Source organism: Rhododendron vialii, chromosome 3a (genome assembly GCF_030253575.1).
Source record: "Rhododendron vialii isolate Sample 1 chromosome 3a, ASM3025357v1".
Classification (NCBI taxonomy): Eukaryota; Viridiplantae; Streptophyta; class Magnoliopsida; order Ericales; family Ericaceae; genus Rhododendron; species Rhododendron vialii.
In genome coordinates this window covers 7,330,555-7,351,228 of record NC_080559.1, presented here as the reverse complement: position 1 = coordinate 7,351,228, position 20,674 = coordinate 7,330,555, and the positions used below count along the sequence as shown (strand labels likewise).

Below are 20,674 nucleotides of genomic sequence, written 5' to 3'. Positions count from 1 at the left end.
TGCGGACCGCTAATTTGCCCTCACGGCTAGCTGAGTATCTCTCTTTTCTAATTTATTATAGGCATTGCCAATCAGGTTAATAAAATTCTCATTTTCTCACATTTTCTTTTTCTTTTCCCTCATTTCTCGCAATGTCCAACAAAGATGAAATTCGTTTTATTTGCCTAATATTCCTAAAAAAAAAAGAAAAAGAATGCATTATTTTGACCAATATTCGTACTTAATAATTATGAATATTAGTCAAAATAAAATTATCCGCTGCTATCAAAGAAAACGCTTTGTTCGTTTGCTAACTTTAGATATTTTAGTTTTGGTAGTGGGTAGAGAGAAAAATAGGGTAATGATTGGAGAGATAGGTAATGAGTGGAGAGAGAAATGAAATTAATAATTAAAAAAATAGGATAATTATTAAAGAATTATATAAGATAATGATTGAAAAAAAATATAAAAAAAAAATTAAACGAACAAGGCCACATTCCTTATATTTTTATGGGGGAAAAACTGAAATAGTCCCTGTAGTTAAGTATTTGTGTCAATTTGGTCCCTATAGTTGTAATTGGCTCGATTTACACTCTGTACTTTTCATTTTGTTCCAATTTGGTCCAATTACTATCTTCCGTTAGTCTGCCGTTAGTCCTTTAAACAACAAAATCATATGGCCCCCCTTTTTTGGGGTTAAAATAGACTCGTTCGGCTAAATAAGCCAACTGGCTTATTTTTTTATCCTTATTCAAATTTTTTTCGTATTTGTTAGTTTTTTGTCAATTTTTTTGGGATTATTGTATCGTTATGACGAGAGGAATCTAAAAAGTAAAAAATTATGATCGAGATCCAATTTGTTTTGAATAAAGACGAAAAAATTGGCTTATTGGCTTATTTTTTTCTTTATTAAAAAAAAATTAGGTTTCGATCGTAATTTTTTACTTTTTAGATTCCTCTTGTTATGACGATGCAATAATTCTCAAAAAAATGACGAAAAACTAACAAATACGAAAAAAAATTGAATAAGGACAAAAAAAATAAGCCAGTTGGCTTATTTAGCTGAATAGGGTTACTCATTCCCCTCTTGCCCTAATATACCTCTGAACTAAAACACAACTCATTCTTCCATTCTCCATTGATAAGGAGGCACTTGGAAAAAAATTTGGTTATAATTTTCTACAAAAAGTTGCCGTCGAATTCAGCATTTTCATGATCAGCCATGAGGCATCATAACCGCTGATATTGTCTACATGTTCAACTTGTGGACAAATACTGAGATGCCTTATTTTTCTGCATAGTACTAAAAATGCATATAGAACCATGTCCAAAAATCACAACATGATATAGATCCAAAAGTCAACATGATAAATAACTATGTCCAAAAGTCAGAATATTATATAAACTCAATTTCAAATTTACCATGTCATAACCTAATATATAGACATAACAAACCATTCAACTAGGTTACAATAAACTTAACTTAACAGCCCAAGTGGTTACAAAAAATAGTGCCCTGTCATTCCATTCATTTTCCTACACTTAGCCCATGCACTGATTCCTGACTAGGAATGTTGAAAAATAAACCTAAGCCAATTTTTTCGTCTTTATTTAAAAAAATTGAATTTCGATAATAATTTTTTATTTTTAAATTCTTCTCGTCATGACGATGCAATATCCACCAAAAAAAAAAAATTTGACGAAAAACTAATAAATACGAAAAAAATAAGAAAGTTGGCTTATTTAGTCGAACGGGTCTATTTTAACCCCAAAAAAGGGGCCATATGATTTTGGTATTTAAAGGACTAACGGCGGACTAACAGAAGTTAGTAATTAGACTGAATTGAAACAAAATAGAAAGTACAGAGTGTAAATTGAGCCAATTAAAACTACAAGGACCAAATTGACACGAACACTTAACTACAAGGACTATTAGAGTTTTTTTCCCTATTTTTATTTTGGTTATGCTATCGATTACTTGTTCGAGTACTAGGGAGTAGAACCCAGGATCCAAAAGTGCAATATGAATGGGGATTGGAATATTTGTGTAATTTTCCGTAGGGCGGAAGGAAAGAAAGTACAGATAGTGAAGTGAGAAGCCAACCATCGTCACTTCCCCCTCTCTCTCTCTCTCTGCAATTGGGATTGTTGAAATGGATATTTTCTCGGAGAGCCCTATGTCCTTCAAGATGAACATGAAATCTCCCCTCGCTTCAATGCTCAAATCCTCCATCTCCGACAAGCTCGTCCACTTCCTCGGCGACTGCACCGACGACGTTCTCGCTGTAACTTTCTCTCTCTCTCTCTCTCTCTCTCTCTCTCTCTCTCTCTCTCTCTATATATATATATATATATATATATATATATGTATATGTATGTGGTGTGTGTGTGTGTGTGTGTTTGTGTGTGAGCGCGCTGCGATTTTAGATATCTTTTCACCTAGGGCTGCAAACAATTTGGCGAGCAGTTTGAGGCTCAGCTCATTGTGAATGAGCGGAGTTCGAGCTCGAGTTTTTAGCTCGTTTAGTGAAGAAGCCAAGCTTGAGGGAAAATTATTCACTGTCCACTGTACAAATGTGTGGTCTCCACCACAAAGTGTGTGGAGCCCCCACTAATGTGTGTAGGGAAGAGTTTGGGGCACCTCCACATGGTGCCCCAGGGCACTGAATAATTACACGAGCTTGAGTTACTTGTAACTCGGCTCGTTTATGGTTATGGAGAATTGTTTAGTACACGGACTGAGCTTGAACAACCTCGAATACAAAACGAGCCGAGCTCAAGCACCTTGAGAGCAAATGAGCCGAGCTCGAGGAGCTTGAACACTTAGAAGCTCGGCTAGGCTAGTTTTGAACACCTAGCTCGAACAGTTAAAAGCTCAGCTCGGCTCGTTTGCAGCCATAGTTTCACCTGATGTTATTTCAGCTGTTGACGGATGTTGTACAACTAGGGTTTTGTTAGGTTCCTGAAAAGACTGTGGATGAAAGAAATAATAAGGAAAAGATGTTTGAAGGAGTTGTTTTGGTTCAGCCAAATGATGTCTGATAGTAATTTCTGATTTGAGTTTTGGTTAGATTCTTCTTGGAAATCAAAGAAAAAAAACGGTTAAGGTTTAATGCATGCTTAAAAAATTCTGCTGCAAGCTAGCCAAATGCAACATTGCTGGTCCATGGATTCTCTCTCTCTCTCTCTCTCTCTCTCTCTCTCTCTCTCTCTCTCTCTCTCTCTCTCTCTCTCTCTCTCTCTCTCTCGATGTATGCTGATATTGGCGGTTGTTCTTGATTCCGAGCTTTTATTGCTGCATAAATGAACTACTTGCATCCTCTTTAAGAGGTTATGCAATTGTCAACTAATGGCCTGACATGTTTTTCCTCTTGTAGGAATATATCATAGTGCTCGTACGTAACGGAAAACATCAGATACAGGCAAGAGATGATCTAGAGGCCTTTCTCGGGGACAAAAGTGGTGAATTTGTGTCCTGGTACTGCTACTATCGCCTTTCAGATTATTTATTTATTCCTTTATTATAATATCAATACTGAGAAGGAGAACTCAAGTACTCAACTGTAATCTTGTCAGGTTATCCTGTCATTGGTAAAATTTGTTGTCTATCTGTAGCTATTTAAGTTTTTGGAAAAGGGCATTGGTGGAGAAACCATACAATTTAGATATGTGTGTCTTTTGTACATGGGTGGCATCCCCTTGATGCCTTTTCATTGAAAAAGAAAAAACAATAGAAGTTTATGCGGCTGATTTTGTTTTAGGGGTTGAATTGAAGATTTCTCAGTTTTCACACTCTGTGTGTAGGTTGTGGGATCACCTGTTAAAGTGTGCCCATCAATCGGATTCTGCTATTGGTTTGATAGATCTGAAAGACATCACTGTTACCTGTCCCCATAGCAGTTGTGCAGACAGGGATTTGAGAAGGACCAGGTCAAAGGATGTTCAAAATCATGGCAATGGAAATTCTGATAGCTCATTGGTACTATTCGTATCTTTGAATTTTCCTCCCATACATAATCATTCTTTTCCCTCATGGAACTGACATAAGTAGAGTACTTGCCCTTTGCAGATAAAAAACCTGATACCTAGAGGCCCTGTTTCCCCCGTGAATGAGGTAAAGACAAACACGGTTCACTCAGAGAAACAGAGAAGCCGAAATCCTGGTGAAGTTGATGCAACGGAGAATTTTCATGATGGTTCCTTGTCACATAAGCTTTCTAGAATAGGATGCTCGACTCTGATTCCAACTGTAACTGAGCAAAGTTCTGAATGTATAGATAGATCGAAGGTAGGCAAACTAGTACTTTATCTTATGTTTTCCCCATATATGTTCTCTATCTGAAATAATTTCTCATTGTCAAGCAGATTGCCAATTATAGAGGCAGTGAGTTGCCTAGTCAGCTTGTGGATTTTCCTAGAAGAGAAATAATTTCCAGAAATTCAGAACCTTCTACTATAGGTATTGTGCATGTTAAGGCTACCAAAATGTGGCTCTTGGATGTTTAAGCGCTGTTCTATTAGGCTCACGAAATAAATGCGATGAATTTTACGTGTACATCAAATTGGAACCAAATGAACCAAGATTTTTTCTCTTCTGTTTTTACTCTTATCAAATGCAGAGCCTTCTACAGGGAAAATGTATGCTGGCAATATTTCTGCAAGAAGTCCTCCAAGAGCAGTTGAGGAATTATCACGCAGAAGTAAAAAGCCACGAGGTAGTGTATGGGACAGATTGGGGAAGCCATGTGAAGAAACTGTCGTCATAAATGATAACAAATCTGTTGATCCACTTGCTGTTGCTGTTTTAGAGACAGAGAAAGAAGTGTCCGACCTAAATACACTAGTGGTCCCTGTTCCCAATAGTGTTTTCTGTGGAAGTATGACAAATCAAGGGCATGACCTTGATAAGAGCTGTAGTGGTAACAACACCGGGGAACATATGAAACTGGATGTGGGTGCAAGTATGATGGGTGAAAGTCATGCAGTAGATAACATAGGGCAAAAGAGACATTTTGGAGGGATTAGTTCTCCCAGCTCCTGCTCAGTTTCTTTGTTGGGTAGAAGGAAAATTCAGCACTATAATGAAACTTCAAAGGATTCTAAAAGATCTAACTCAAAGTCAGAGGCTGCTGCTCCGGCACTGGTTTCAGTACGTTTCCTATTTGCTGCTAAACTTTATTCTGATACATAAATATAGCTTGGTAGGAAATTTAAACATCCATGGGCTATGAGAAAATTGACGATAACCCCCTACCCCTAGCAAAAGGAAAAAATGCTGCCTTTTTCATTCAGTGTATTGACCTTTATGTTAACGTGTCTTAGCTGTATCCCATGCAGCAAGCACAAGACATGAAAGAGAGATTGCGCAAAATCGAAAGGGAGATGTTTACGATTCGAACCAAGCAGTTGGAGATGAAAAAAGATGGACAACCCCATGTATCATCGAATCCTGGTAAGACAGATTCCATTGCTTCAAACAAATTTTTGAAATTTCAGTCAAATGGTCGCCTATCTCATCCATTTATCAAATATAAAGATACCTTCAATCCCACTGGCTCCCTTGCTCATGAAGGGAAAACCCTGCACAAGTGATGCTTTTTAGCATTTGGTTGTGTGTATTCTCGTTCCAAACATAGGACCTGAGAAATTTATTGTCAACTTGCTCTATAATTGAATGGAGCATGTCATCATTTCTCGTTCTTCACGAGTGAGAGATACAGACTGTTCTCTTAAGTTGTCATTCTTATAGCAGGCCTGGTTTGGGTTTTGCCTGCATGAAAATTGCTTTGCCTTTGACTGATATGAGTAACATAAATAGTAGATGCTGCTGATCTTTGTGTGGTATCATGTATATCAAGGCTCATCCTTGAGCAGGAAATATGTTTATGTTGTGTGTTTGCAGGTGTAATCAAGCATTCAGAGGAGGACGTGAAGTCAAGAACTGTATTTGTGACTAATGTAACCTCATGAAACACTTACTTGGTGTCCTTTTAATCGGCTTTATTATTGGTACTTTTTGCTTTTTTGACTCTTGTTTGTCATGTATTTGTTCTTGTTTCCAATTTAAATTGTATTGGCACGATGCAAAAGATTGTTTCATAGGTTTGGGTAGCTAGTCTATCTATGCGAGTGGTGGTTATTTAGTTGGTTGCAGGTTCTGTGGTGAGTATAGTTCAAGCTCAGTGTAGGCCTTTTTCGAAATAATATATCTTCAAGCTTGAGCAAATGGAGAAACTACAAGCCGACTATGAATATCCGGGAATTGTGAGTTAATCTTTGCTTATGTGCTCCACATGATTAGATAATCTGTTGGGTTCGGATTGAGTGGGTGCAGCATTTACAAACCTGCTGCCAGCCAAAATTTCAAATTTTTTTGTAAATCAACTAGTACAGCGAATAGAATGTTTTCTCAAATTCGTCCATTAGAGTGTTTGAAGGGTGGAATTGAACGGATTAGACTTGCTCAGCCCTATCCTGTATATATAAATCCATGAGGCTTCCTTTAAACTAATTTAGTGTTGTGGCACATGAAATGTGAGTGCATGGTTGCTATTGTATTTTTCTTTCATGATGACAAATTACAATAATTTCAAGAAGTTTCTAAATTTAGTGTTCTATACTGCTGGTTTGTTACATTCAAGATAAGAATCACGAGGACCAGTTATGATATGATTGTATGAAGTTCCACTACAAAGGCTGAGAAGCCAAGCTAGAGGTGCAATCCTTGTCTTACACCATTATGTAGTGTAAGAATTGAATGGAAGACAAAACGTGGCCATTTCCTGGGGATAGATCCTGGCAATAGATGGTATTTTCGGACGGGTAGGCGCTAGCCCGGATACATACCTTACCCGGCATACTACTAACTAGGTGACTGGTTCCCGATAATGGAGGGACTGGGAGGGGTAAGCTGTGGTTCCCGATAATGGAGGGACTGGGAGGGGTAAGCTGGATGCCTAACCTTGAAATAAATACACAAAGTGGGTACTTTCATATTCAAGATTCTCATGCGTTATGACCCTATCACTATACACCAAAAGTGCCCATTATATATCGACATACAAATTACTATACTTGTTATTGTACATAGTAATTCCTAGAGTCCGAGGGGTCTTTTGATTGTCTTGCTATAATAAGATGATATATATCTACAATCACTTCTCAGCTAGGGTTCCATAAACAGAAAAGCTACGTGCACAGCATGCTGTGCACATAGCACAGCTCTTCCATAAATCATGCTCTGCAGTGCTAGCTTAAGTTTGTACTTGCAGATGCTTCAGAATGATGCCTTTGATTTCTGAATATATCAGGTACATTTTGCTGCGACTAAGGAAGCTCTGTCATTGCATTTTGCCAAGTGTGGAGTAGTTCTCAGTGTTGTGATTTTGACCGACATATTAAATGGCCAACCAAAAGGGTTAGTGTCGTATTAATAGCTATTTTCCTAGCGCCATCAAATTGTATAGTTAGGCGTATGTTGTTGATCAAGCACCCGTTTGCTAATGTAATCTACTGTTTGTTTTCAAGGTCTGCTTACATTACTTTTGCGAACAAGGAGTCTGTTGATAAAGCAGTCTCATTGAGTGGGACCTCATTCTTTTCAAGGATAGTTAAGGTATGCATTACATACCTTGAAACGAAAGTTAGATCATTGATGTGGTATTGTGGCATTTGATGGATAGATGGTAAAAACTTTGACTACATGTGTAATGAATAATAATTATGAGAAGAAAAAATATGAACTGCAGTGAGGACCTCGGGACACAGTCTTTTTTTTTTATCAGGTCAGAGTCTTAGCATGTTGAAAATTGAGTTGTGGAGAGTTTGTACTCTTTAAGCAAAGTAAAATCAGGTTTGTTCCCCCGCCTCAGTCCCTCCAGGTCTCCTTTAGTTTATACTTTATATAACTCTAAAAATCAATGGAACATGTCCACCATTTATAAGCAAAGTTCCATATTGTGCTGAGAAGATGACAACACTATCTTCTGTCCACAGATTACCTGTTCTGCTTTTCCTCAGTGCAACCTTATAAGCTATAACAATAAGCTTCAAATTTGACAACATTTCTGATAAATGGAAACTATTTCAGAAAAGATTTCCTGGAGTCAGAGAATGTGTTCGATTTTGGATGGAAGTTGCTTATCCAACAAATAATTATATCAGAACTTGTCTGGTGTGGTAATAGGGTTCTTCAGGGGGACCGACAACAAGAAAGAGCCCTTCCGTCAGGATCGGCAGCCAATTTTGATCCAAGTACTAATTCGAATTTTCTTGAAGACAATTTGGTAGAAAATGAAACAGTTTGAATCTTCTTTCTTGCCAGAGTAGGTCTTGAGTAACATTCTATCCATTTCGCCTCTCTTCTGAGACATAAGCTAGTGTGGCCGTTTTCCCTTGAAATGCCCATTCAGAAGGTAATACTAATACATAGATCTTTTTGAGCAGTTTTCATTAATTAGTAGTACTATCGTACTTATAGTTTTAGGGTTTTTTTATTGCTTATAAATTTTGGTGATATTTCTGATAAGATAGTTGTTGAGCAGTCTGAAATTGGTATTGGGTTCTCAATTTTTTCTTATCTAGCTGTTTTGTACTTTCATAATTCGAAAAACAAGCTCTAGTTTAGAATTGAAACTCGAGATGCTTCTGAAAATGTTCTGCAACTGGTCAGAACGAATGTGCTCCTTGTTACCTTAAGTTCTCAGTTATCCTTGTGTGTGAAAAATTTTAAGGACAAATTTTCTCTGTCCACTGCGTTTGGCTAGTATCATGAATTGACATATTCTATGTTCTCAACTCTCAAAGCCTCTCTCTTGCCAGTTTTTTTTTTATTATTATCAGCACCTCTCTCTTGCCAGTTACCAGTTATACAACTCCAAGGATGTGTTTTTCGACTTAAGAGTGTATAATGTGGCCTAATTTTGGAATCAACTTAATCGTTTTTGTCATTCACTTTAATAACGTTGAAAGTAGAGTTTTTGTCCAGGTTATAAGGAAGGTGGATGAGGCTGCTGTGGGCAACACACCACCTCAGCGTGCTGGGAAGCCCTCGCAAGCACAATCTTCTCAGATGAAAACTATAAGACCCTTTTATCCCAGCTCTCATCTACAGTGGTGCCGTGAACCTCTTTCTGCTCCATCCGAACCATCAACTTAATCAATCACGAGGAAGGAGTCAGCCCTGCTGCTTCCGAGCAGCAGCTTTCAAGTTCACTTGGATCAATAGGGACTACAAAATCTGCTGCTTCTTCAGAGACACCTGCAGCTGACTAATCTTTCGTGCAACTGTGGAGCAATCAATCTGGTGACTTGCCAAAATCTCTCTTTTGAATGTTAGTAATTAGTGAAGGATCTGGCTTAACTGATACCAGTAAGTAGATGGGAGTTCTTTCATAGCATCATTTCATTCCTCGAAATTGAACGTAACTTTTTGGGTCACGAGGCGTCAAAATTTAGACCAAGTTCTCCAGTACAGCTGTAAATTGATGCACGTTTTTTGATTGAATAGTCTCAGAAAACCTCATACTGAGATTTTATGGCAATCAAAGAAACATTTTTGGTATGGGGGAAACTGACTCGTGATTCAACTATCGTCAATGCCGGTTTTTAGTACAGTTGATTTGGTGGTTTGTTTGGACATGCAGGGGCTGCATAAGCCATGGCATTCAGGACCAAGAGAAAAATAAGAAATTAAAGAGAAACCTGGACCTTGTTACCAGTGCTTCGTTTTTTCATTTCATTTTTGGTAGGTCAAGTTAGTCATAATGATCATGATAGTAGTGGAGGAGAATATACAAACCAAACATATGCAAACGGAGAAATCAAATCACAAAAAAAAGAAAAAAACACAGGAAGAGAGGCTAATATGTATGTGCTTCGACTTACTAGAGTATAAACTTACTCCATGGGCAAACAAACAAGAGATAATGATAAATAAATAAAAAACAAATGATAAATAAATAAAAAACAAATGAACAAGAGACGGATTCAATTGGAATTTCTTAGCCAAAAGTCTCTCTCGTCAAGTCTTGCAAAATCCAGCTTTGGGTTTTGGCTCTTGGATCTGATCGCCTTGATGATGGATTTTTGAGCTCTCCGACGGCAACGATGGCGGTGTCTGTAGTGGATTTGGTAGTGAATTCTTCAGCCTGTGGTGGAAACTAGCTTCAGCTAGGTGCAGATCTAGTTCACCCTCTTTCACGAGTGTGTCTGATGGGTTCAACTTGGTGCTGATTTGTTGCCGCTTTTCTTTGTTTTTTGTTTTGTTTTATTGTATTTTCTTTGTATTGTAGTTGTAATCTTTTCATTTTAATATAAATGAGTTGATCTTCTGGTCTAAAAAAAAAATGAGATCACCGAAGAAAAAGTTTCGGAATTCGGAGTGACCAGAGGCCACACCAAAACAAAAATCTTTCCCAGACATGAGGCATACCAAGCCGGCCAAAGAAGGGCAACGAAATAACCACAAAGATCTAACAAAGAACCTTAAGGTTCTACCAAGAATCCCCTGTCCATAGGGGTTCTCCAAAGAAACGGACATCTTATGTCACGTCACACTCGTCACGCGTGTGCATGTATAAGTATCCATATATGTGACCCAACAAATCAAAAATTCTACAAGCCATCAAAAAAACATCGATCGCCCGATCTTCTTGCCTTAAAGGTACTACCAAAAATCCCCTGCCCATAGGGGTTCTCCAAAGAAACTACTAATAAGTTCAACCCTGATTGAGAGGATAGAGCAATGAATAATTAAGCACTTGTGCATCTCCTTCATCATTCATTATTTGACTCATACATTTCTTTTATTGGCAAGTACTTGACTCTTTTATACACATGTTCTTCCATTTTAGTCTTCAAACTAATGGAAGTCCACAAAGCACACTAAATTGACTACAATGAAATTAAAAGGAAAAAATACAAACTATAACAAAATGCTAGTAATACATATTCAACATAACTTAAAAACCCTAATTGGAGTTCATATCCATGAAACTTGTGAGAAGTTGCAAAACCCTATTCGCCGTGTCCGAATAGGGTTCGTTGATGAAGAAACCGTGGTGTTGTCCCTCAAACTCAACGTACTCGATTTTCTTCCCCATCTCTTTTAGCCTCCTTGCATAATCCTCCACCCTGTCTTTCAACACTTCCCTGCCTCCGACGATAGCCAAAATTGGGTCAAGCATCACTGGTTCAAGATTAGGGCTACGTGGTCCGAACGGGTTCGCGAATGGATGGTCTGCTGTTTCTCCAACTGGTATTGACAGCCTCCAAAACCTTTTTTTTGAGAGTTATTGATTAGTACACATCACAAGAAGTCGCGTGGTCCTAACAGCTAGCGCAAAATCGCATGAAATGAAAGCACATGCTATTTCAATTATTACTTGCGAGATGCGAAAATTTGATATTTTGTGTCTTTCTACTAATCAGAGTAGGCATCATCCCGCTAACGACTGAGTCCATGTAATCCTCGTCCCACATATCTTCGATAATTATCGGACAACCCAATAACAGTTTTCTGGAAATTCATGTTCGTCGTTTAGGCATGAGAGAGAGTACGACACTTATTTTTTCCGTTTTGCGTGTTTATTGTCAGCAAACATAGATAATTTATTACACAAACTGCTTTCATAAAACGTTTCACAAGGATTTTTGGAAAACAAACCCATTTTCCCAAAAAAAAAAAGAAAAAGAAAGTATTTTTGAATCTAAAAAAGCTAGATCCGTATAGGCGAAGATGATGAAAATGGTTAGTACTAGTATTTTCAAAGTTCATGTACTTGGACATTTTCCATTCACTCATGGATGTTCAAACAATAAGTCCTTGAACCTTATCAACATATCTTGTTACCTTCAACTTTGACTAGCCCAAATACTAATTATTGGAGTTGAGTTTACATTACCCTCCTTCCTATTAATTGAAATTGTATGGATTCCACCACAAAGTGACGTCAAATTCTTTTAGGTATGGAGAGTTCAAACCCGTACCCCTTTACCTATGGAAATGACCACCTAGAGTTATGAAAAAAGAAATGACTTGTCTGCGGTCCAAAACTGGACTGCCGAATGCCGTTTGCAAGATCCCGGCCGGCCGAAGTGTTTTTAATGGTCCAAATTTGCGAAAACTATCTTGTAGGATACTTTCGCAAATCTGAATCATTATTGATCGAGATGATCGAACGACATAAGCCATTCTCTTCGGTTAACTGTAGAGAAACCGGGTCGTTACCTTAATGGAGATGCTACATTAATGTTCAACTGTTACAACACAAAAACAAAATAGAACAAATCACCTGTCACAACTACCAAAAAGAGAAAAACGTAGAACGTCGCGCCACCATACAAACATTGAATATTTTGTTAGATTTGAGGGATAAGATAAGGACATGACCTCAATATAATGGGATTAGCACTAACTTTTAGTGGGTACGTACTACGTGAAAAATACGTACGATAGCGAAGAAATGAATGCTCATATATATATCTTAGGTTGTACTGGTGGAGATGATTTTTGGACGGAGCGCTCTAGGGTTTTAGTTCAGCGGTGACAAAAACATAAAGAAATTTTTTGTATACAAAACTCTTCATAAAATGAAAATCTTTATTATGATTAATTTGGATTGTGCTTAATTTATTTTATTTTGTTGAATTATATTAACTACATACTCACAGATTTAAGTGATTTTTCTTTTTTACTTTGACTACTCATGAACAATTCAATACCGACAATATGAAAAAGTATGAAAGAAAAATTAAATTATATGTCAAAAAAAATTATAAAATTATAGTGTATTTTTCGAGTCTAGGGGGTTCGCTTGAATCCCCTCAAACATAGGTGCAGCTGCCCCTGCTTCGGCCTACCAAATCTTTCAAACGTGGAATTGAAGATTATGCTATTTCATTTTTCTACTAGAAGTAACGAAAATGACTTGCCTTATGTGACTTGCATATAAAGACAGAATGGATTTGTAGATTGGCCATTTTGCTGATATGAGATGGGACGAAGACTAGGTCAAAGGAGTAATGCTACGCACGCAACGTCAACATACAATTGTGCTCGGAACCGTTTTGATCGATGCTCACGGGTTCATCGAGCGGTTTCGGACATTGTTGTGTCTGGAGTTGCATTTTAAAGGTGGCTGCATATATTTTCTGAAGTCTAAGCGACAAGTCATGATAATGCATGTAGGATGGAGTAACTTTTTGTACGCTTATGTATTAGTCATTCGGTCGCATATCAAGAACCGATCCAATCGATCAATTTGTTCGGTATAGAACATTTCTGGACATTTTGAGATTTTGCGGATGTATATATATATATATATATCTCTAAAACAAGAACAATTAATTCGTTCGATCGAAAGTATGATGACATATTTTTTTATGCTGTGTTTGGTTTGGTATTTGAAAAGTTTTTTAAAAAATAATAGGGGTAATAAGTAGAAAGAGATAGAGAGAGAAATATTGAAAGTACGGAGAATCTAAGAGGAATTTTTTGAAAAATACTTATTGAAAAGGGAAGAGAGATTGTTTAGAATAATTCCTCCGGTTGAATCATTTCGATACGCTCATGCCTAGATTGTTGTAATAAGTTCTGGTTTAGAAGATCTTAATTTAGAGGGGGGAAAAAACTAATATATGTTCTCGAATGTCCTTTCAGACATCCGGGAAACGAGCCCATCTTTAAGTTGTTAAAGAAGAACGATCCCATTAAGTGGGAAAAATCTACAATACACACCCCTTAAAAAGATGTACCATATGCACTTATTTTATGGTTTATTCATAATATTTTAGCATGTTTCGTAACTTTTGTCCTAGAATTCATAACTTTTCAGCAGTACTATTTTTAACATTTTCAATATGATTCATAACATTTTGGTGTATCTCGTAACCTTTATACGATTCGTAACTTTTTAGCAATACGATTTGTAACATTTTCTCTATAATTCATAACATTTTAGGGGGTATATATGATACACATCCAAATAAAAGATGTGTGTTGTAGTCTTTTCCCACTAAGTGGACAGAAGAATGCCAGGAGGGCTCCCCATGCATGCGCGCACCTAAGCACCGATATGATATGAGGAGACTCTATGGACAAGAATGAAAAGCTAATTGAAGGATTTCAACACTAGGATGATTCACCTAGAGAGGAATCCTCCATCCTTCCACAACCACAAAAAAGTTTTTTTTTTTTTTTTCGTAAATCCTAATCTACTCTATCATAGGGAACTTGGGGAAGGACCAGGATGGGTACTTACGGGAATTGGAATACAAGGGAGACACCAACTGCACTCCACTCCATTTGCCACAAAAAATGTTATTATTTTTTGTACTCAGCAAATTGTCCTAATTAAGCTAACCAACCAGGACAATTTTTGTCCCTACTCTTTATTACGTAATTCTTAATTTTCCCACATCAGTATCCTAACATAAGAACTTCCCACCGCCCCTCATATCTCAGGTGTCCGAATTAATTTACATGCACCTTGACTAATGTTGGGCATCAATTCTATCGCTCACTTGCGGAGAAGTCCAATTAAAACCAATTAAATTTGCCTTGATAATGCCCCAATCTTTACAGGTTGTGGTTGGATATTTTATTGTTTTTATAACTCTGATTCCCAGACTAGTTTACGGTTGAACATTTTACTTTTATAGGGATATGTATTGACAAACAACTATAATAGCGAAAAAAAAATACTAGTATTCAACAATTACAAAGATAATTATTACGTCATGTAACTTTTCAGTTTTCCCATTTCATTTTCAAATTTCAATTCAAAGGCAAAGCTACCTTTCGGATATCTAGTGGAGAATTTATGTGGAGGGGAAAGATGGGAAAAAATAGGATATTATCATTCCACGTATTCAAGATCTAATCGCAATTAGTACTAATTTTTAAAATATCTGAATTGATAGGATGGATTCCTAAACATGATTCCTTGAAGAACCCGTCTATATATAGGGACATATGAGAATCATACCGACATGTACGTGGGGCCTACATTGGATTTCTCATAAATTATTTGAATCGTTCAATAATTTTTAAAATAACCGAATAATTTAAGTTTGCAAATATTAACCCAATTTAATATGCGAAATGATATTAGTACCGACGGAGTCGGTAACGAAATCGTAGAGACGGCCGCACCGGGCTGTATTCGGCCATCAGACGGCTGACCTGAGCCGTTCAAAAATTCTAATAAAAAAAAAAACGAGGGTGCCTCACGCGAAAATCAACGGCATTTAAGGTGTGTAGAGTGTTTAATCCGAGCACCCTTTTGTATGTGTATATATATATATATATATATATATATGTTCAATGACCGGAGACGACCCGACGAAGTCGTCTCTATGATTCAATGACCGGAGACGACCCGACGAAGTCGTCTCTATGATTTCGACAGTGACCCCGTGGATATCAATAGTGCTACTCTTTAATACGTATAGGCACTCGGTACCCCATCGGTATGATTCTCGTTGGTCCTTCCAGCTTTTTCGCTCCCTTTAACGATTTTGACTCTTTCAAATTTTCCTCTTTCTGTGACGCTGATGTAAATGCTAAGGAATATCCTCCTGTCACAATCTTCACTTTTTACAAAGGATGGGTTCAACTTTCAAGACAGCATCCACCCTTGACATTTTAAGGAAACAATAAAACCATGCGTATACTAAACGCACACCGCGTTGTGTGGAACCCTTAAGGCTCCGTTCTGAAAATCAAAATAAGTTCTTATTTTTTAAGAGACAATTTCAAGCTCAAAAATTATGATTTTATTGAAATCTAAAAATATGCAATATGGATCTTATTTGGAAGATCTTGATGAGATTTTTTATACGATGCAAAAAAATTTGAAAAATTATTTTTCATTTACTTTATTTTTGAGTTTGAAAATATGAAATAAGCTGCTTATTTTTTAAGAAGGTTTCTGAAACGGGGCCTAAATAGGTTTCATATAGATAATTGGAATCGCTCAATTTATTTGAAACATATTTTTAAGGGTTTTTTTTTAAAAATCAACTCGGAGTCAAATATCGATAAAGGTTTGATGGGTTCTTTTCTCAATTTTTTGACAGGAAATTGAGCACAGAATCAATCAAGTTCTTGCCAATTCTAACTGAGCTGATTATTTACAGGAATCTATTGAGAAAATTATTCTAAACGAATTGAGTGGCTCTGATCATTTGTGTGGAACCCAAAGATGGATCTCACATAACGCCGTGTGCAAATGGTGGACCCACAAAAAGACTCTTGAGGATAATACTAAAAACAGCCCAATACAATATTATTAAGGTTTTGGAAAACGTATTAAAAGTTGTAAAAAGTGTATAAAAACATGTTGAAAAGTTATAAGTAGTGTACTACGTTTGTTTATTGTTATCGTAATTTATATATTTAGCTTACCCGTGGACTGTCAATTTTATGGAAAGATAAGATTTTTCTCGATCTTTTAGAATCATTATTTGTGGCTTCCAAAAAGAGAGAAACTTGTTGACGGCTCAGCCGTGAACAAGTTTTTTACAGCAGCAACCAATCGCGAGCGTCTAAATTCGGATTTTGACGAACTCTTCCCTGAAAAAGCTTTATGAACATTCGAATCTTTTAAAACACTTTTGGACGACCGCGATTGGCTCCGTAACCAAATTTATTCACTGTTCCGCTGTTAAAAAGATTTTCTCTTCCAAAAATCGTTGTTGCATAAGGAGAACTATTTGTGAATTCCAACAATGGTGCAAGTTGATCTTTTAGAGTCACGCCAAAGAAGATGACAGTTTTATCTTTGAAAGCGCCACCTTCGGCTACTAAATCCTAGTACTTACATATGCTCATCTAGGTTTTGTTGTTTTTTATTGTAAAGTGGTTTACATGCAAATAGATGCCTGCACTAAAAACTCAATGGTTATTGTAACAAGAGAAAAATTTATGCACGGAGTAGGTGTGAAAAAAACTGTCGATCCGCGAATCCGGTCTCCAAATCAATCCAAACCGTATAATTTGGTTTGATTTTTTAGAAGTGTGGTTTGGCTCCGATTTCAAAAATTATAAACCGTGTTCAATGGTTTGGTCTATGGATTTATGTTAGCGTTCGGGTTCCGAACCGTATATATGTATCTGTGAATCATGTATATATATTGATATATACACGATTTAGAGATAAAATTTGCATGTTGAAACTATATTCCTGTTTTATCTAAACCTAACATAATAAACATAAAATTGGCAAATTGCATCAATATCTTTCTTTCCCGGTCAATAATATGCACTCTTTGTTAGACACTATTTTTTCTCTTAATTAGTTTTTTCTTTCTTTACTATATTCTTTTTGATAAATTGCATCAATATCTTTCTTTCCCGGTCAATAATATGCACTCTTTGTTAGACACTATTTTTTCTCTTAATTAGTTTTTTCTTTCTTTACTATATTCTTTTTGATGTGATCTTTACTATATTCCTTACCTAGGAAAAGAATCAGTTTTTATATTAATAATGATTGATTTAATATGTCTCTCAATACTAATTTAAATAATTTATGAAGATAGATATCTCAGTTTCATGCGAACCGTCGTTCAAAACTTAAATCGAACCCTTTTTTTAATGGTTTGGATTGGTTTGGTTCAATACATTCTATGAATTGATTTGGTTTTTTAAATTCACAATCCGTAAGTATTGATTTGGTTATTGGTTTATTATAAAACCTAATCAATCCGGACCATACTCACCCCTGACACGGAGGAGTAGTGAATAAGTTTTACGGCGCTCGATCTCGGCCGTCCAAAACGGCCGAGATTGCGCGGAGCTTATTCACGGCGGAATTGGATTGAAAATATAAATGCGGTGGCATATGACTGTCGAATATCGTGGTCGCAACCTCGTTGGAATGCACGTTCACTTCGTTGCCTTTATTTCCCTTTAATTGTTGTGATTAAAGGGAATTGAGAGTCGACCGGAGATCTTGAATTTTTTGAAATTATTTTTGGTGCTTTGTATGAAGCGGTCATAGCGGGCAAAAAATTGGATAAAAGGCTTTGGTTGGAACTAATGAAAAATGGGGGAAAGAAAATTAGAGGAAAATGAAAAGAAAATTTCACTATTCTCAAAACTTGAATTCTTTATTTTCTCTTATTTTTTTCTCCAATCCAAACAATTTGAGGTAAAATTCTTAATTTTCCTTTCTTTTCTCTTACTTTTCCTAAGGCTTTGTTTGGAATTGAGAGAAAGTGATGCAAAATGGGAGGAGAATTTTACTATTTACAAAACTAGAATTCTTTATTTTCTCTCCTCTTTCTCTTCAATCCGAACAATTGCGGGAAAAATTTTTAACTTCCATTTCTTTTCTCTCACTTTCCCTAAATTCTAAACAGAGCCTAAGAAAAGAAAGCAAAGGAAAAGAAAAATAGAGGAAAATAGAAGGGAAAAATTACTATTCACTGAATTTAAAATTTTTATTTTCTTCTTTCTTTCTCTCCCAACCAAATAATGGAATGGAAATTTTTTTAATTTTTCTTTATTTTCCATAAGTTCCAAACAGAGCCTATGTTTCAAACAAAGTAAAAGCGAAACTTATCGTGTTACGTAGCACAGGTATATTGAGTATATTGAAACGTAGCCGAAAAACTACTACACGACGTATCACGGGTCGGGAGCTGAATAACCATTATGTAGCAGCCAATAAGTTATGTATCGGCCTATATTTAAATCTATGATTGTGTGGAATACGTACCTGTCAAGGATCTCCAAATTCAGCAGCGGTTCAGGCGGCCCCTCAGCCTCGGATTTGGTCTTGGCACACCCACCGAAAAACGGCGCCATCAGCACGAACCCCCTCACCCTCACCGGTTCCAAATCACCGAAACCCGAACCGAACCGGACCGCCAGGTGGTGGGCAATGTTCCCCCCGGAGGAGTCACCCAACACGAAAACCTTGCCAAAGTCAACCGCCCCGCCACCCAGCCACGGTTCGGGATTCTCGGACGTGGCTTGCGCCCGGACCCACTCGAGGGCGGCGAGAGCGTCGTCGATGGCGGCCGGGAGGCGGTGCTCAGGGGCGAGGCGGTAGTCGGGGGAGACGACGACGGCCCGGAGGGCGGAGGAGAGGCGGAGGCAGCAGTTGTGGAAGTTGGGCCAGGTGCGGGAGCCGACGCAGAAGCCGCCGCCGTGGAGGAAGAGGAGGACGGGGAGGGAGGAGGGCAGGTTTTTGGGTTTGTAGAGGCGGAGGCGGAGGTGGTGGGGTTTGTGGTAGAGACAGTCTTTGAATAGGACGGAGGAGGCGGCGACGTCGTCGTCGTCGTTTGGGGGATTGTTGTTGAACAAGGAGCGTAGGTTGATGTCGGAGCGGGTGATGGAGCCGTCGCTGTAGAGTTGGAGGATGCCTTGGCAGTCCTCTACTATGTGTGGATGTGGAAGGGAACCCATTCTCTCTCTCTCTCTCTCTCTCTCTCTCTCTCTGTGGTTAGTTGTGGTGATTAGGAGTTGACATGAAGTTGATGAAGTGTATAAATAGTGAATGGTCTCTCTTCCTCCAATATCCGATAATGTGGTTATTGACATGATCAATATTTTCAACGAATTTTAAAAAATAGGAGTAAATGATTTCTATTATTGTTATAAGCTTAGAAATGATCCACAAATAATCCAAATTGGACCGAACTGGTTGGAACCAAATTGGATGGGATATGGCCCCATAAACAAAAGCACATAGGTACGGTGTATTAGTACAAGTAGTGTTGATGATTTAAGCAAGCACCTATCACACTGCAACATGTAATTAAAGGGTGTCTTGTTGCAATGGATATTTTTTATTAGATTTTCAGTGTTACTCCTTTATCTCTACTTCTGTGATTATTTTAATCATTTGTGTGAATTAGTTTATAAAACTTTTTGCAGTTTTTTTTTCCTTTGACTTTGTAGGTTCGTGTTTTGCGCTAGGTAATAATTGACGTGTAGATTTTACGTGAGCTGGAGAGATATAATTGGTTAGTGGTTACAAGAATGGGGAAAATATGAATAGTCTAGTGGGGTGAAAGAAAAGGGCACGAGAACAGAAATAACAAAGGCAGCATGTCGCATACTGGTTTGTCCAGATGGATTATATGATATTAGCCCAAGAAGAATGTTCTCCTTCCTTAGTCCAATATCCTCTAGTCATTTCTCTAGAAAAGTCTGTTCCTGTCTCTCTCTTAGTGTGTCTAATAAAAGAATGTTGGACCCTTATTTATAGGCCTCTAGGCCTAAGGTGGTTCCCAGGGCGGCCCAATCTAATCTCGACACATGTCCCTTCTGTTCCCGAGGTCGCAAGGGTGATGTTATCACGCGCACATGGCACACAGGTGACGCGCGCTACCCCGCGATGGACCCCCCTTTCCTTAGCCACCAAACCACTAGATTCCCCTCAATTCCCTTAGAAGCAAGGTCGCGACCTACGACGATCGTATCTTTGCTAAACCCATTGGGTTTGCCTTTGACCAGGGCGCGTTCTATTATCTAAGTGATCTTTAAGCATCTAGGTCCCTCTCGCGCTCTTTGGCTTCCTGGAGCTTGCGCGGACCGCTCCTCTCTATGCAATGGCTCTCACTATCTTTTTGCTCTTTTAATCTTTTTAAATCTTTTATTTGGTTTCCTTGAGGTCCACCCCCCGCGCGCTATGTCTGCGCACGGACCCCACTTCGCGCCACCTGGCACTGAGGTTCTCAT

At 37.8% G+C, this 20,674-nt stretch overlaps 2 protein-coding genes across 5 annotated transcripts; one reads left to right on the top strand and one right to left on the bottom strand.

The window, feature by feature from the left end:
- The first annotated feature begins 1,989 nt into the window (after nucleotides 1–1,989).
- On the top strand, nucleotides 1,990–9,541 carry LOC131318530 (uncharacterized). 4 transcript variants are annotated; one of them, XM_058348369.1, is made up of 11 exons: nucleotides 1,990–2,264; nucleotides 3,357–3,457; nucleotides 3,784–3,958; nucleotides 4,049–4,267; nucleotides 4,345–4,438; nucleotides 4,611–5,128; nucleotides 5,317–5,431; nucleotides 5,882–5,937; nucleotides 7,290–7,396; nucleotides 7,507–7,594; nucleotides 8,966–9,541. In XM_058348369.1, exons 1-11 carry the CDS (start codon nucleotides 2,133–2,135, stop codon nucleotides 9,134–9,136), a joined length of 1,776 nt encoding a protein of 591 aa, XP_058204352.1. In that variant the 5' UTR covers nucleotides 1,990–2,132; the 3' UTR covers nucleotides 9,137–9,541. The 4 variants fall into 4 exon arrangements, 3 of the variants coding, with proteins under 3 accessions (XP_058204352.1, XP_058204351.1, XP_058204353.1); XM_058348368.1 differs by having other exon boundaries at nucleotides 2,008–2,264; nucleotides 4,599–5,128; XM_058348370.1 differs by having other exon boundaries at nucleotides 2,025–2,264; nucleotides 4,599–5,128; nucleotides 8,953–9,541.
- A 1,177-nt stretch (nucleotides 9,542–10,718) lies between these two features.
- LOC131318534 (probable carboxylesterase 15) lies at nucleotides 10,719–19,502 on the bottom strand. The gene is made up of 2 exons (XM_058348375.1): nucleotides 18,705–19,502; nucleotides 10,719–11,256 (listed from the first exon to the last, which is right to left on the bottom strand). Exons 1-2 carry the CDS (start codon nucleotides 19,394–19,396, stop codon nucleotides 10,950–10,952), a joined length of 999 nt encoding a protein of 332 aa, XP_058204358.1. The 5' UTR covers nucleotides 19,397–19,502; the 3' UTR covers nucleotides 10,719–10,949.
- Nucleotides 19,503–20,674: the final 1,172 nt, after the last annotated feature.

Excerpts from the sequence above, each read along its gene's own strand:
- LOC131318530 (XM_058348368.1), top strand. The coding sequence starts at position 2,133 with ATGGATATTTTCTCGGAGAGCCCTATGTCCTTCAAGATGAACATGAAA. Across the intron at positions 3,458-3,783 it reads AGTGGTGAATTTGTGTCCTG|GTTGTGGGATCACCTGTTAA; the intron begins GTACTGCTACTA and ends CTCTGTGTGTAG. Across the intron at positions 4,268-4,344 it reads AATGTATAGATAGATCGAAG|ATTGCCAATTATAGAGGCAG; the intron begins GTAGGCAAACTA and ends ATTGTCAAGCAG.
- LOC131318534 (XM_058348375.1), bottom strand. The coding sequence starts at position 19,396 with ATGGGTTCCCTTCCACATCCACACATAGTAGAGGACTGCCAAGGCATC. Across the intron at positions 11,257-18,704 it reads AATTTGGAGATCCTTGACAG|GTTTTGGAGGCTGTCAATAC; the intron begins GTACGTATTCCA and ends CTCAAAAAAAAG.